Source organism: Schistocerca serialis, chromosome 2 (genome assembly GCF_023864345.2).
Source record: "Schistocerca serialis cubense isolate TAMUIC-IGC-003099 chromosome 2, iqSchSeri2.2, whole genome shotgun sequence".
Classification (NCBI taxonomy): domain Eukaryota; kingdom Metazoa; phylum Arthropoda; class Insecta; order Orthoptera; family Acrididae; genus Schistocerca; species Schistocerca serialis.
The window spans coordinates 463,587,052-463,603,704 of NC_064639.1; the positions used below are offsets into that span (position 1 = coordinate 463,587,052).

At 43.7% G+C, this 16,653-nt stretch overlaps 1 protein-coding gene across 2 annotated transcripts in view; it reads left to right on the forward strand.

The window, feature by feature from the left end:
• LOC126457369 (uncharacterized) overlaps positions 1-16,653 on the forward strand; it is a 335,229-nt gene that overhangs the window by 44,355 nt on the left and 274,221 nt on the right. For both annotated transcript variants that reach the window (XM_050093612.1, XM_050093613.1), the window contains exons 2-3: positions 14,362-14,583; positions 14,699-14,883. In XM_050093612.1, the coding sequence (XP_049949569.1) occupies positions 14,400-14,583; positions 14,699-14,883 (369 nt within the window). In that variant the 5' untranslated portion in view covers positions 14,362-14,399. The remainder of the gene's footprint in view (positions 1-14,361; positions 14,584-14,698; positions 14,884-16,653) is intronic.

The following is a 16,653-nucleotide window of genomic DNA, read 5'->3' on the forward strand; positions in this document are numbered from 1 at the left end:
CGATTTTTACCCACCACGCTGCCCTCCAATACTAAATTTGTGATCCCTTGATGCCTCGGAACATGTCCTACCAACCGATCCCTTCTTCTAGTCAAGTTGTGCCACAAACTCTTCTTCTCCCCAATACTATTCAATACTTCCTCATTAGATATGTGATCTACCCATCTAATCTTCAGCATTCTTCTGTAGAACCACATTTCGAAAGCTTCTATTCTCTTCTTCTCTAAACTATTTATCGTCCATGTTTCACTTCCATACATGGCTACACTCCATACAAATACTTTGAGAAATGACTTCCTGACACTTAAATCTATACTCGATGTTACTCTTTTTTATATTTCCTCCTATTGTCAACTTACTCTCTCTTGTGTTATCCAATGATTTCTACTGGGCATTTTTCTTTTCTTTTCTTTGGCTATTTGATCCTCTGTTGCCTTCAACACAGCTTCTCTCAACTGTACCCGTTTGTCTGATATTTTATTCCTTTCTCCTGGGAGTTTGGCCTGAAGCCACTGAGGTGAGCAGTCCATTGCTGCCGCACACACACTGCTACTAAGGCTGAAGGAGAGAGCTTGCAAAGAAGTGTGTACTGTCCCTTTTGCGATGTTAAAGAATAATGCGTGTGAAATGTGTATAAAAATATTGAATAAGACCACACAGACCGGACTGACAGTCAATTGTGAAAAAAATATAAAATTATTTATAAAAAATATAACGTCGATACTATGGTAGGGAAAGACAATAACGATGATAAACAATATCGCAGTAAGGAATAGGGTGAAATAAAACATTTATATATTTGTATAACTATAGAAGATGGAAAAGATAAGTTATTACTCCCTCTTCTGCTGTTTCTGATTCTCATGTTACTATTGTTAGATAGATATTTTGTGTAGCGGTGAATGCTAGCAGACGTTCTTTTTGTTCTTTCGACTAGACGATAAAAAATGTGTGTATCAGGTTATTGATGGAAATATGTGTGTGAAAGTGAGTTCACTGTATTATTCCAAGAACATGCCAGCCTCTAATCACAATGTTTTAATTGAAAAGAGAGAATAATTAGTATTTTTCAGCTATCAAGAAGATGAAAGCAGTTATCACCGACTGGCAAAAAGTGGCCGCTATTACTCGGCGAACTTAGTACTTTTCTTACAGCTTTCCACGAGAGCAAAAGTGATAAAATCATTTTAAAACATTATTTAATTTAAATCTGAATAGTTCCACGAGTTAATTTTGAGAGAGTTCAAATACTTTCAGAGATACCATTTGTCGTAGATCTTTGAACTTTGACCTTGACTGTATTTAGATGAAAACCAGTTACGATAATCTTGTAGTGAGCCTGGTGCCCATTTAAATTGAAAACAAACATTTATTTTGGCCTCCTATAAGATACTCTGCTTCTAACGGTCTCACCTACGTAAAGAAAATAATTAATGCTAACCTCTTATCTTACGTAGTACCAAAAGCATAAAACCAATATAGAATATTAAAAGAGAACCGTTAGAAGTGTCTTGCTGTGGTAGTCGTGAATATAGAAAATTGTCGCATTGTTATGGCAATGAAGCAAATTATCAAGTCTCTCCACACCACAGCACGGGCAAAAAAGGAGAAGGCACCGCCAGTCGTGCAACTCACTGAGACTGCCGATTGATCCAAGAAGAACCGTGAAGAGGAGTCACAGCCTGCCCCCTTTGTACATTGAGGCAGACAGCACAGGTCGTCACGATGTCAAGCTGCTCTAGGCACAACGTGATCTACAAGTCTGTTGACTTAGACTCACTGATGTGTGTCCAAGCAGCAAGCATGGCTGTCCATTGGGCATTATTCTTTAACATCGCAAAAGCGACAGTACACACTTCTTTGCAAGCTCTCTCCTTCAGCCTTAGTAGCAGTGTGTGTGTGTGTGTGTGTGTGCGGCAGCAACGGACTGCTCGCCTTAGTGGCTTCAGGCCAAACTCCCAGGAGAAAGGAATAAAATATCAGCCAAGTGGGTACAGTTGAGAGAAGCTGTGTTGAAGGCAACAGAGGCTCAAATAGCCAAGGAAAAGAAAAGAAAAGAAAAATGCCCAGTAGAAATCCTTGGATAACACAAGAAAGATTAAGTTGACAATAGGAGGAAATATAAAAATGAGAAGCAAAAGAAAATAGACATCTAAAAAATGAGATTGACAGAAAGCACATAATGGGAAAGCAGGAATGGCTAGGAAAGAAATGCAAGGCTGTTGAAGCATGTGTGACCAGTGGAAAGGTAAATGTCACCTGTAGGAAACTTGGACACCTTTAGAGAAAGGAGAAGCAGCTGTGCGAATATTAAGAGCTCAGGTGACAAGCCAGTACTAAGCAAAGAAGGGAAGGTTGAGAGGTGTAAGGGATATAGAGGAAGGCTACACGTGACAGAGACCAAAGAAGAAATAAATGAAGATGAGCTGGGAGATATGATATTGCAGGAAGCACTTGACAGAGAACTGAAAGACCCAAGTCAAAGCAAGGCCGCTGGGATAGCTGATCATCTCAGAATTATTGAAGTCCTTGGAAGAGCCAGCACTGACAAAATTGTTCCACCTGTTATTCGAGGTGTGTGTGACAGACATAATACCCTCAGAACTGAAGAGTGTAATTATTCAAATTCCAAAAAAGCAGTTCTGATAAACATGAATATTACCAGACTATGATGTGGTAAATTGTAGTTTCAAAATATTGACAGGAATTATTTACAGAAGATTGGAAGAACTGTAACAGGCCAATTTTTTGGATTCCAGACTACATTGAAGGACATGAAAGGAAAAAAATAGTTGAGAAGGGGATGGAGTCCCTCCCCAGTCTTATTCAAACTGTACGTTGAGCAAGTGGCTTGGTGGTTTATGTTTCAATCCTTGGTCAGTCCTAAGATTTTTGTGTGTCACTTATCACTACTTTCACTTCTGGCAGTATTTTTTGATGTGAAAAACGCTGAGTTGTGCTGTGTTTTGAAATCCATAATGAACCGCAGGTCCCCCTATAACTGGATTTGTAAGTCAGTTCAGAGGTTGGAGGAAGGCAACGACATTCCATCTCCTACAGGACAATTCCTGGTGAGCACTGTGGTGTTCAAAACAATCTTCAGATTGGTGACTGTGTTGCCTTACTTTGAAAAACCAGTAAAGGAAACCAAAGAGAAATTTGGGGGCTAAAGGTCAGGGAGAAGAAATTGAAACTTCGTAGTATTGCCTGTTGGCTTTCATCTTGGTATTCTCAGCCATCATTGGTTTAATGATTTTTCTGATGATGGCAGTGGTGGATGAATTCTTGACAATGTCAACCACTTGTGCTGGCAGAAGTCTGAAAAATGATTAAACAAACATCAGCCAGAGATCCCAGGATGAAAGCTAGCATGCAACATCTCAAAAAGTGGCAAGCAGTGAAAGCCCCAACAGTCTATATAAAAACTTTGAGATTTTCTGGTGACATTTCTGCCAGAGACAGCAAAAGGCTTGGTAAAGCAGTTGAACAGAGTGGATAGTGTCTTGATCAAAAGAGGTTATAAAGTGAACATCAACTAGGGTGATGGAATGTAGTTGCATTAAAACAAATGATATTGAGGGATTTAGATTGGAAACAGACACTAGACAAAGCAGATGAATTTTGCTGTTTGTGCAGTAAAATATCCAGTGAAAGAAGTAGAGGAATAGAATGCAGATTGACAATAGCAAGAAAAATGTTTCTGGAAAAGAAAAAAAAAATTGTTAGTGACAAATAGAAATTCAGGTCTTAGGAAACGTTCTGTAAAGGTATTTGTATGGATTGTAGTCTTTCAAATATGACTCCTGCCTCTTGTTTACAGTCACATATGTAACTGAAAATGTGGTGCAGATGAAAAAAGTAAAGTAATCTTATTATGCACTTTCTCTTATAACAAAAATAATATTTTGAATTTTTGAGGAATATTGATCTGATGAAATTAGCTCTCGCTGTTTATCAGTGAGAGGCCCAAGTCATATTTTAAGACTATACAATGAAACACTGACTTTTAGCTCATGTCTTGTATTGTCCCAGTTTTCAAAGAAGTATTCACACAAATTAGTACATTTTTTGTTTCAAACTTTTATAACAATTCTATGTCCTTCATACTTTAATGTTGTTGTTGTTGTTGTTGTGGTCTTCAGTCCTGAGACTGGTTTGATGCATCTCTCCATGCTACTCTATCCTGTCCATGCTTCATCATCTCCCAGTACCTACTGCAGCCTACATCCTTCTGAATCTGCTTAGTGTATTCATCTCTTGGTCTCCCTCTACAATTTTTACCCTCCACACCGCCCTCCAGTACTAAATTGGTGATCCCTTGATGCCTCGGAACACCACAAACTCCTCTTCTCCCCAATTCTATTCAATACCTCCTCATTAATTATGTGATCTACCCATCTAATCTTCAGCATTCTTCTGTAGCACCACATTTCGAAAGCTTCTATTCTCTTCTTGTCCAAACTATTTATTGTCCACGTTTCACTTCCATACATGGCTACACTCCATACAAATACTTTCAGAAACAACTTCCTGACACTTAAAACTACACTCGATGTTAACAAATTTTTCTTCTTCAGAAATGCTTTTGTTGCCATTGCCAATCTACATTTTATATCCTCTTTACTTCGACCATCATCAGTTATTTTGCTCCCCAAATAGCAAAACTCCTTTACTACTTTTAGTGTCCCATTTCCTAATCTAATTCTCTCAGCATCACCTGACTTAATTCAACTACATTCCATTATCCTCATTTTGCTTTTGTTGATGTTCATCTTATACCGTCCTTTCAAGACACTGTCCATTCCGTTCAACTGCTCTTCCAAGTCCTTTGCTGTCTCTGACAGAATTACAATGTCATCGGCGAACCTCAAAGTTTTTATTTCTTCTCCGTGGATTTTAATACCTACTCCGAATTTTTCTTTTGTTTCCTTTACTGCTTGCTCAATACACAGATTGAATAGCCCCCTGCGGGTTCGTGGGTTAGAAAAGGCTCGCGGTATTCCTGCCTGTCGTAAGAGGCGACTAAAAGGAGTCTCAAATGTTTTGGCCTTCTGTGATGGTCCGCTCTCGGGTTTGACCTCCATCTTCCTAAATTGTTCCGAAGAGCGAGCCAATTGGGGAAGGGCGCCTTACATGGTGCACTGTATCTGTCGTGCATTGAGACCTTTAGCCGGCTTTCTCGTCATTGCAATGGTGTCCAGCTCATTTTCCATCTCTTGGGCGAGGATACGTCCATGGGTGCGATTTCCACGCTGCACTGTGTAGTGTTGTTTTTTGCTGCGACGACGACCTCATACATTTTTGCACCTAAGATCCAGCACGGTAGCCAATCCGTTGTGGTGGGGCCGCCATGTACCCTGTTGGTTGTAGCCCCCTGACAACACAGGGATTGCTCTACTGATGCCTGTGCCGTTTACTCCCCATGTATGCCAAGGAGTAGATGCCCATCACCCTGGGACATCAGGACTCCCGGCAATGGCCATCCTGCCAGGTGGCCCTTGCTGTGGCTGGGTGGCGCCCATGGTCAGGGCCCTTGGTCGGAGTAGGTGGCATCAGGGTGGATGACACGCAATGAAGCGTGGCACATCATCTCTTGCTGGTGGCCAGCCACCAGCAGTCTCTAAGTGTTCGAGGGCTCATTTTAAAGGTAACGTTTATGACCCCAAATCGTTCCCATCCCTGGCCACACCATGGGAGGAACGAAAGGCAATGAATGACAGTGACACGTATTCGCCCCGGTATCTCGTCTGTACCAGAGCTGATGGGGAATCCTTTGTCTCCGTGAAGCCTCAGTTCTTTGTAGAGCATTTAGAGGACAAGTTTGGGGAGGTGGAAGGCTTGTCCAAAATGCGCTCTGGGTCAGTTTTGATAAAAACGGCATCGCCCGCCCAGTCACGCAGGTTACTTGCTTGTGACAAGTTGGGGGATCTTGATGCTACCATCACACCACATAAGAGTTTAAATATGGTCCAGGGTGTTATTTTCCATAGGGACCTACTTTTGCAGTCTGATGACGAGCTGCGCGCCAACTTAGAGCGTAGAGGTGTTCATTTTGTCCGGCGCGTTCATCGGGGTCCGAGGGACAATCAGGTTGCTACCGGTGCCTTCATCTTGCCCTTCGAGGGTGATACATTACCAGAGAAGGTCAAGGTGATGGTCTACCGTTGTGACGCCAAGCCCTATATCCCTCCTCCGATGCGAAGCTTTAAGTGCTGGAAATTCAGCCATATGTCTTCCCGCTGCACTTCCAGCCTCACATGTTGAGATTGTGGACGCCCATCTCATCCCGATACTCCATGTGCTCTGCCTCCCATCTGTGTCAACTGTGGAGAGCCTCATTCACCTTGCTCGCCAGACTGCAGGATCTTACAGAAAGAACGCAAAATCATGGAATATAAAACCCTGGACCGACTGACTTACACTGAGGCTAAGCGGAAATTTGAACAGCTACATCCCGTGCGCATGATGGCATCTTATGCCTCAACTGTCACTCCTGCTTCAGCTCCTTTAGCTGCACCACAAACAGTCAGCTCTCAGAGTCAGAGGACCTCACCTGCCCCCTTGACGATGGGGGCCCCTTCTCTTGCTGTTGCTCCCACACCATCCACCTCGGGAGCAGCACCCACTAAACCACCGGGGAAACCAGTCCCCACTTCTAAGCCGGAGAAGCGTAAGTCTTCTTTGGCTTCTCTCGGTGGGAAGGGATCCCTTCCCAGGTTCCTACCAGCGGCACAGCAGACACCAACCAGTGGCTGAAGAAGCCACAGGTCGCTGGTCGTCGAGCTTCGCGATCATCTTCGGTCCCAGAGACTGACTCCAATAAGCCCTCTCAACAACGACAACCAAAGGAACAGCGAGAGAAAACGACATTGAAGGCCGTAAGACCAAGACACCTGCATTGGCACCTACTCCACCGCTACCTACAAGCTCTGCGTCTGAGGATGCAGTGGAGATTCTTGCGTCCGCTGAGGACCTCGATCTCGCCAGTCCCTCAGACGCAATGGATAGCACTTGCACGGGTGCTCCATCGGAGGCAGCAGGTGACCCAGAGGCGTAATCTGCCTTCCCAGTCCCGTCACGCCTTTCTCAGCCATGGACAATTCCATCCTCCAGTGGAACTGCAGCAGTTTCTTCCACCATCTAGCTGAGCTCCGACAGCTTATCAGCCTTCACCCTTTCTTCTGCATTGCTCTTCAGGAAACTTTGTTTCCAGCAATGCGAACCCCTGCCCTCCGTGGCTATCGGGGTTATTATAAGAACCGGGCAGCTTATGAAAGGGTGTCTGGTGGCGTCTGCATATATGTCCTTAACTCTCTTCACAGCGAGTCTATCCCTCTACAAACAGCTTTAGAGGCTGTCGTTGTTCGGGTGTGGATGCCACAGGCTGTTACCGTCTGCAGTCTTTACCTTCCACCGGATGGTGATGTCGCACAGCATGTCCTGGCTGCGCTGATAGCCCAATTGCCGCCACCTTTCTTATTACTGGGCGACTTCAACGCCCATAACCCTCTGTTGGGTGGGTCAGTGGTGACAGGTCGAGGCGCCACCATTGAGCATTTATTGGCACAGCTCGATCTTTCGCTGTTAAATGATGGTTCCTTCACACACTTCAGTGTGGCGCATGGCACGTACTCCGCCATTGACCTTTCGATCTGCAGCCGTAGCCTCTTACCATCTGTCCAATGGAGAGTGCATGACGACCTGTGTGGTAGTGACCACTTTCCGATCTTTCTGTCACTGCCACAGCGTCAGTCTTCTGGGCGCCCTTGCAGGTGGGCAATGAATAAGGCTGACTGGGACTTGTTTTCCTCCATTGCCGCTATTGAGCCTCTCTCTAATGATGGCACTGATGCGGTGGTTCAATCGGTCACCACGGGCATCGTTACTGCCGCCGAATCTTCCATTCCCAGTTCTTCTGGGTCCCCTCGGCGGCGGACTGTGCCTTGGTGGTCGCCTGAGATCGCTGAAGCGATTAAAGATCGCCGACGGGCACTCCAACGTCACAAGCGACATCCCTGCATTGAACACCTCATTACCTTCAAACGTCTGCGTGCGCGGGCCCGGCGCCTTATCCGCCAAAGCAAGCAGGAGTGCTGGGAGCGGTATGTGTTCACCATTGGCCTCCATGTCTCTCCACCGCAGGTCTGGGCCAAGATCCGACACCTCTATGGCTATCGGACCCCTGTCAGCGTCCCTGCGCTCTCACTGAATGGAGCAGTTTGTACAGACTCAGACGAAATTGCCAACCGCTTGGCAGAGCATTTTGCTCTGAGTCCCGCTTCTTCCAATTACCCCCTGGCCTTCCGCTCCATTAAAGAGCGGATGGAACATCGGAGCCTTTCTTTTTGCACCCACCATTCTGAATCCTACAATGCTCCATTCAGTGAGTGGGAATTTCACAGTGCCCTTGCCGCTTGCCCTGATACCGCTCCTGGGCCAGATCGCATCCACTGTCAGATGCTGAAACACCTTTCAGTGGACTGCAAGCGACACCTCCTCGACCTTTACAACCGTCTCTGGGTCGAGGGTGAGTTTCCGTCTCAGTGGCGGGAAAGCATTGTCATCCCCGTATTGAAACCGGGCAAGAGCCCTTTGGAGGTGGACAGCTACCGCCCCATTAGCCTCACCAACGTTCTTTGCAAGCTTCTCGAACGGATGGTGAGCCAGCACTTGAATTGGGTACTGGAGTCTCGGGGCCTTCTGGCTCTGTCCCAGGGTGGGTTCCGTAAAGGCCGCTCCGCCACCGACAATCTGGTGAGTCTGGAGTCTGCCATCCGAACTGCCTTTGCCCGCCGTCAGCACCTGTTCGCTGTCTTTTTCGACATGCGGAAGGCATACGATACGACATGGCGTCATCACATACTTTCTACGCTTCATGGATGGGGTCTTCGGGGCCCTCTGCCGATCTTTATCCGAAATTTTCTGTCGTATCGTACCTTCCGCGTGCAAGTCGCGGCCTCCCATAGTTCCTCCCGAGTCCAGGAGAACGGGGTACCATAGGGATCTGTCCTCAGTGTCTGCCTGTTTTTAATCGCAATAAACAGGCTCGCTGCGGCGGTGGGATATTCTGTCTCCGCTTCCCTGTATGCTGACGACTTCTGCCTTTACTGCCGCTCTACTGGCATTGCAGCTGTTGAACGTCAGCTACAGGGCGCTATCCGCAAGGCGCAGTCTTGGGCTGTAGCGCATGGTTTTCAGTTTTCGGCTGCCAAGACCCGCGTTACGCATTTCTGCCGGCGCCAAACAGTCCATCCTGAGCCGTGGCTTTATCTTGCTGACGAACTCCTTGCTGTGGTGGAGACCCACAGGTTTTTGGGTGTAGTTTTTGATGCCCGGCTGACTTGGCTACCTCATATTCGGCAGCTTAAACAGGCGTGTTGGCGGCATCTAAATGCTCTGAGATGCTTGAGCCACACCCGCTGGGGCGCCGATCGATCTACCCTGTTACGGCTCTACCAGGTGTTAATCCAGTCTCGTCTGGATTATGGGAGCCTGGATTATGGCTCAGCATCCCCATCTGCGCTGCGGGTACTGGACCCAATCCTACACAGCGGAATACGCCTTGCCACTAGTGCTTTCCGGACCAGCCCAGTGGACAACATACTTGCGGAGGCAGGTGTCCCTCCATTGCGGTTCAGGCGCCAAAATTACTGGCCACTTATGCTGCCCATGTTTTTAGCTTGCCCGGGCATCCAAACTATCGTCTCCTGCTCCCGCGATCGGTCGTCCATCTGCCAGAACGTCAGCCCCAGTCAGGTTGTACGATCGCGGTCCGCGTCAAAGAGCTTCTGTCTGGGGTTAGGGTTTTCACTGTTCCACCTCCTTTTCGGGCCACTTTGCGTACACCCCCATGGTGGTGTGATCCTTGCCCTTGCCTTCGGCTCGACTTGGCACAGGGCCCGAAGGACTCAGTCCCTCCAGAGGCCTTCCGCCGCCGCTTTTATTCCATCCTGGCCACGTATCAGGGCTCTGACGTTGTTTACACTGACTGTTCGATGGTTGCTGGTCGTGTCGGTTATGCGCTAACTCTAGGGGACCATTCCGAACAACATTCCTTGCCGGCTGGCTGCAGCGTTTACACTGCTAAGCTGGTCGCCATCTTTCGTACCCTAGAGTATATCCGCTCCTGCTCAGGTGAGTCCTTCGTGATCTGTAGCGATTCCCTGAGCGGTTTACGAGCTCTCGACCAGTATTTCCCTCATTCTCATCTGGTGATGGCTATCCAGGAGTCCCTGGATACTCTTGCCCATTGCAGCCGCTCTGTGGTCTTTGTGTGGACCCCCGGTCATGTCGGTATCCCGGGCAATGAACATGTTGACCGCCTGGCGAAAGAGGCCACCAGCCAACCATCTCTGGATGTTGGCCTCCCAGAGACTGATTTGCGAGCGGTCCTCCGCCAAAAAGTTTTTGCGCTTTGGGACGCTGAATGGCGCGATCGGATCACGCCCAATAAACTCCGTGCCCTTAAGGAGACGACCACTGTGTGGCGGTCATCCATGCGAGCCACCCACAGGGACTCAATCGTCCTTTGTCGGCTCCACATTGGCCACTCCCGGCTGACATACAGTTACTTACTGCGTCGGAAGGACCCTCCTCTGTGTCGCTGCGGGGTGGCTTTGACAGTGGCTCACATTTTGTTGGCCTGCCCCCTTTTAGCTGTGGTCAGGCGGACATTTGCGCTGCCTGATACGCCCCCTGCCCTTTTAACTGATGACCCTACTATGGCTGGCTTAGTTCTACGTTTTATTCGGGCAGGGGGTTTTTATCATTTAATATGAGTGTTTATGTTTTATTTTATTGTTTTGTGTTGATTCTGGCCTTTAGCCTACAGTTTTAAACTGAGTTTTTAATGTGTTTTCGGTGGTTGGCTTTTCCCTTTTTATTCTGTGGTCGGCTAACCACTGCCACACTCCGTGTGATTTTAATTTGTTATGTCTGTTCTTTGTTCGAGTTTTTCTTGTCCTGTGTTTTCTGTTGTCTCTATTATCCGTTTTTTACTCTGTGTGGTAGTTTTTAAGTTTTGGAACAAGGGACCGATGACCGTTGCAGTCTGGTCCCTTTAATCCCACAAACCAACCAACCAACACAGATTGAATAACATCGGGGAGAGGCTACAACCCTGTCTCACCCCCTTCCCAACCACTGCTTCCCTTTGATGTCCCTCGACTCTTGTAACTGCCATCTGGTTTCTGTACAAATTGTAAATAGCTTTTCGCTCCCTGTATTTTACCCCTGCCACCTTCAGAATTTGGAAGAGAGTATTCCAATCAACATTGTCAAAAGCTTTAAGTCTACAAAAGCTAGAAACGTGGGTTTGTCTTTCCTTAATCTTTCTTCTAAGATAAGTCGCAGGGTCAGTATTGCCTCACGTGTCCCAACATTTCTACAGAATCCAAACTGATCTTCCCTGAGGTCGGCTTCTATCAGTTTTTCCATTCATCTGTAAAGAATTCGCGTTAGTATTTTGCAGCTGTGACTTATTAAACTGATAGTTCGGTAATTTTCATATCTGTCAACACCTGCTTTCTTTGGGATTGGAATTATTATATTCTTCTTGAAGTCTGAGGGAATTTCGCCTGTCTCATACATCTTGCTCACCAGATGGTAGAGTTTTGTCAGGACTGGCTCTCCCAAGGCTGTCAGTAGTTCTAATGGAATGTTGTCTACTCCCGGGGCCTTGTTTCAACTTAGGTCTTTCAGTGCTCTGTCAAATTCTTCACACAGTATCATATCTCCCATTTCATCTTCATCTACATCCTCTTCCATTTCCATAATATTGTCCTCAAGTACATCGCCCTTGTATAGACCCTCTATATACTCCTTCCACCTTTCTGCTTTCCCTTCTTTGCTTAGAACTGGGTTTCCATCAAAGCTCTTGATATTCATGCAAGTGGTTCTCTTTTCTCTAAATGTCTCCTTAATTTTTCTGTACGCAGTATCTATCTTACCCCTAGTGAGATAAGCCTCTACATCCTTACATTTGTCCTCTAGCCATCCCTGCTTAGCCGTTTTGCACTTCCTGTTGATGTCATTTTTGAGATGTTTGTATTCCTTTTTGCCTGCTTCATTTACTGCATTTTTATATTTTCTTCTTTCATCAATTAAATTCAATATTTCTTCTGTTACCCAAGGGTTTCTACTAGCCCTCGTCTTTTTATGTATTTGATCCTCTGCTGCCTTCACTATTTCATCCCTCAAAGTTACCCATTCGTCTTCTACTGTATTTCTTTCCCCCATTCCTGTACAACCTCTGGTTTAGTCAGTTTATCCAGGTCCCATCTCCTTAAATTCCCACCTTTTTGCAGGTTCTTCAGTTTTAATCTACAGTTCATAACCAGTAGATTGTGGTCAGAGTCCACGTCTGCCCCTGAAAATGTCCTACAATTTAAAACTTGGTTCTTAAATCTCTGTCTTACCATTATATAATCTATCTGATACCTTTTAGTATCTCCAGGGTTCTTCCATGTATACAACCTTCTTTCACGATTCTTAAACCAAGTGTTAGCTATGATTAAGTTATGCTCTGTGCAAAATTCTACCAGGCCGCTTCCTCTTTCATTTCTTCCCCCCAATCCATATTCACCTACTATGTTTCCGTCTCTCCCTTTTCCTACGCTTGAATTCCAGTCACCCATGACTATTAAATTTTTGTCTCCCTTCACTACCTGAATAATTTCTTTTATCTCATCATACATTTCATAAATTTCTTCATCATCTGCAGAGCTAGTTGACATATAAACTTGTACTACTGTAGTAGGCGTGGGCTTCGTGTCTATCTTGGCCACAATAATGCGTTCACTATGCTGTTTGTAGTAGCTTACCCGTACTCCTATTTTTTTTTATTCATTATTAAACCTACTCCTGCATTACCCCTATTTGATTTTGTATTTATAACCCTGTATTCACCTGACCAAAAGTCTTGTTCCTCCTGCCACCGAACTTTGCTAATTGCCACTATATCTAACTTTAACCTATCCATTTCCCTTTTTAAATTTTGTAACCTACCTGCCCGATTAAGGGATCTGACATTCCACGCTCCGATCTGTAGAACGCCAGTTTTCTTTCTCCTGATAACAACGTCCTCCTGAGTAGTCCCCCGCCCGGAGATCCTAATGGGGGACTATTTTACCTCTGGAATATTTTACCCAAGAGGACGCCATCATCATTTAATCATACAGTAAAGGTGCATGCCCTCAGGAAAAATTACGGCTTTAGTTTCCCCTTGCTTTCAGCCGTCCGCAGTACCAGAACAGCTAGGCTATTTTGGTTGGTGTTACAAGGCCAGATCAGTCAATCATCCAGACTGTTGCCCCTGCAACTACTGAAGAGGCTGCTCCCCCTCTTCAGGAACCACACATTAGTCTGGCCTCTCAACAGATACGCCTCTGTTTTGGTTGCACCTACGGTACGGCTATCTGTATCGTTGAGGCACGCAAGCCTCCCCACCAATGCCAAGGTCCGTGGTTCATGGGGGGGGAGGCATACTTTAATATGTGACCAATTACAAATAACTCTTAACAACCACAATAATAACTAAACATATTCTAACTGGACAAGTTCATTATTAGTATTAATACTTTGCTAATTATAATGAAAAATTACATAAAGTGTTTTAAAAAATGAAGGAAATGTTTAACATCATTTGATTTCTTATATAGTTCCTTTTTTTTATACAAAAGTTTGTGAAATATGAGTTTTAAACAGTTGGTTTCTGCAACATGCCAATTCCAACTAAATGACTTAATTATTTTGACTGCTGGTACTAATATTTCAGAAGTTTCAGTGCTAAAATTACATTATGTGAACTTTTCTCTGACAATTTTCTGTATTTCATACAAAAACTGCATTACATAAATGAATTATTATCTTTCTCGATGTGAAATTATTGTTTAAACAGAATGGCGATATATGTACATGAAAATCAAAACTATATAATTTTTTTTAATCTTATAAATAAAACAGTTAATACTTAGAAAAAGTTAACTATTCCAAATAGTGTTAGATAATGAAGTAATTTTGACCAAGGACATGTACTTAGGCATCAAGAAATCATCAGTTTGGTAATGGAAGTTTGTGTGTGTGTGTGTGTGTGTGTGTGTGTGTGTGTGAGAGACATTGACAATAGCTTGAATACAATAAGCAGGTTCAGATGGTGGATTTTGGTTAAGTAGTTACATGGAGAGATGAAGAGGCTTGATTGTGATCATATATCATAGAAAACCAATCCTTGGAATGAAGACCACAATGACATATCCAATTAGAAAAGCAATTTATTTATTGTTAGCTTCCAGTGTTTTATCTCATAGGCTTGGCATAGTTGTTTCATGTAAAATAAATATTCTTTCTATCATTTTAAAACAGGGTGGAGACATGTATGTTGCTCGTTACAAAAGATAAACATGTGGCATTACGCTGCCATAACTAAAACAAGTGAAAAGAAACTTGATGAAAGTTGTGGAGCCACTTTTGACAGCAGTGTAGACGGTAATATGGAAAGGAGTGAACTAGAAGCTGATCTGCAGCTACGAATGCAAAGAAGTCTTGCACAAAAAGTACTGGAAAGATCAAATTTGTCAGAAACTAGTAAGTCACTTATATAACATATTTTCCATTAACAATCCTTAATGAAGAGCTGAGTTTTACACATTTTTCTGTAAACATAGTCATGCCAAACTTTAAATTTTGTTTTGTTTTGTAGGTTCATTCCATGAGTCGCTTAGAACAAGTACGTCAGACTCACTTCCAAATCTATCCAGCCAAAGCTGTGCGGAATCAGAGAAACCAGAACATAATAAAGATAACAGTTTATTCCATTTTCTCAATAACATGAAAAGTGGTTCAATTTGTAATAAAAAGCAAATGGATACTTCATCTTCAAGTTTTGTAAGTATGGAATTTATTGTTGCACTGTGAGTGTAGTTTATAATTTTTTCCCTTGGATTTGAAGTTGTATAGGATTGTTTAAAACACATGAGCTTTTGGAAATATTCCTCCTTGGCATTGTCTGGTGACTGCTAATTGTGTAGTGGAAGCACCATCTGTTTATAGGTTCCACATGCCAGTCATGACAGCTTCGATGACGATGACGATGATGATGATGATGATGATGATAATACCATGTCATTAACTGTAATAATAGCTAAGCAGTGAATGGGTACTGCTATGGCCAATATTAATTTGTTTGGTTATGGAACTGAAACCTTACCAGATGTGATGATGACACATTAATGTTGTGACAGATGGTGGGAGCTAGTGTAATGATCATTGCTACCATTGTAAACCAGGTGAAGGATCACGCTGAAGATTTATTTTAAAGCATGTGAACATGAATAAAGTACAGGGTGCCCATGATTAAAGTTCCAGCTTCAAAACACTGTAAAAAATTGGGAGAAACATGAAGGAACACACAAAAATTTAACAAAAATTTTACCAATGGGTGGTGCTGTAAGTGTCCTAATGTAAACTGGGTCACTGTAAATGACAGGTGAAATGCATTACAATGGCTATGGTTTGAGTTGCACATCGCACCATCCATACCATTCAGTGCGTGTGACTACACAAGTTCGGCAGCCAGCAGTCATGGCATTGTTAGTTAGGTAAGCCCATCCACCATGGAAAGATCATGTCACATCAGATGGGAAAAATTGGATTTTAAATGTCCTGAGGCCAAAAACCTCGTAAAAAAGCAAAATGACATTGGTTTCTAATTGTTGAGAGACTGACACAAGACAGGCTCAGTGTGCTGTGCACTGTTTTCTGTCACTAGTTGAAACTGAGAAACAGCTCTTTCCACAACAGATTGGAGTTTCTTGGAGCTCACATTCAGAATGCGTTGCGGAGTGCGTGCCTTTGGTTCAACTCCGTTTGTAAATGGAGCTCTGAATGTAACATCTTTTAGATAACCCCACAGCCAGAAGACACATGGTTTAAGATCAGGTGATTGGGATGGCTAATTCTATATAATCACCAAAACAGTCTTCCTGTTACTGATAGACTGAGCAATACCGAAGACAGGAATTTTGTAGGATGGTGGAATTACCTAACAATTCTATTTTAATATTGAATTGAAGAAGAGACTTTCCCTAAACTTTGCATTTTTAAATAAATTACTTCCATTTTAACAATTAAAAATTTATTTTTGATGTTGAGAACATCCTTCATGTGAAATTGTAACAAAAGAACATATTTGCCTATTTTGGACATTGTATTTCAGATTATTATTCACTGCTGGCCAGGGTATTTTCCTGCACCAGTTTTTTCACTGCTAGATTGTTTCCTTACAGGAATGCTTAAAAACACACTGTGTCAGCCGTGTGCTACAGCAAGAGATGATATGCAATACTGAATGTGGAAAACTTGCCATTTGCTGCATACTGCAGACATACTTTGGAATACCAAAGAAAACAAATCTCTTAAGGACAATTTGGAAACTTCTGTGAATATTCAGTTCTTCAGGAAAAATTTAAACTTCACAACATGGAAAGTATTTTCACTATTTGTTACAGAACACTGAAAAAAGGAAAAAGTCTTCTTTTGCAAGTATCTAAAGGAGGAGATTATTTAAAATTTAGGAAAAAGAATTTTTTCCCTTATAACAATATTGCATTATGTTTGTAGCATATCTAATACCCTACTGAGATCCCGTTTTCCTTC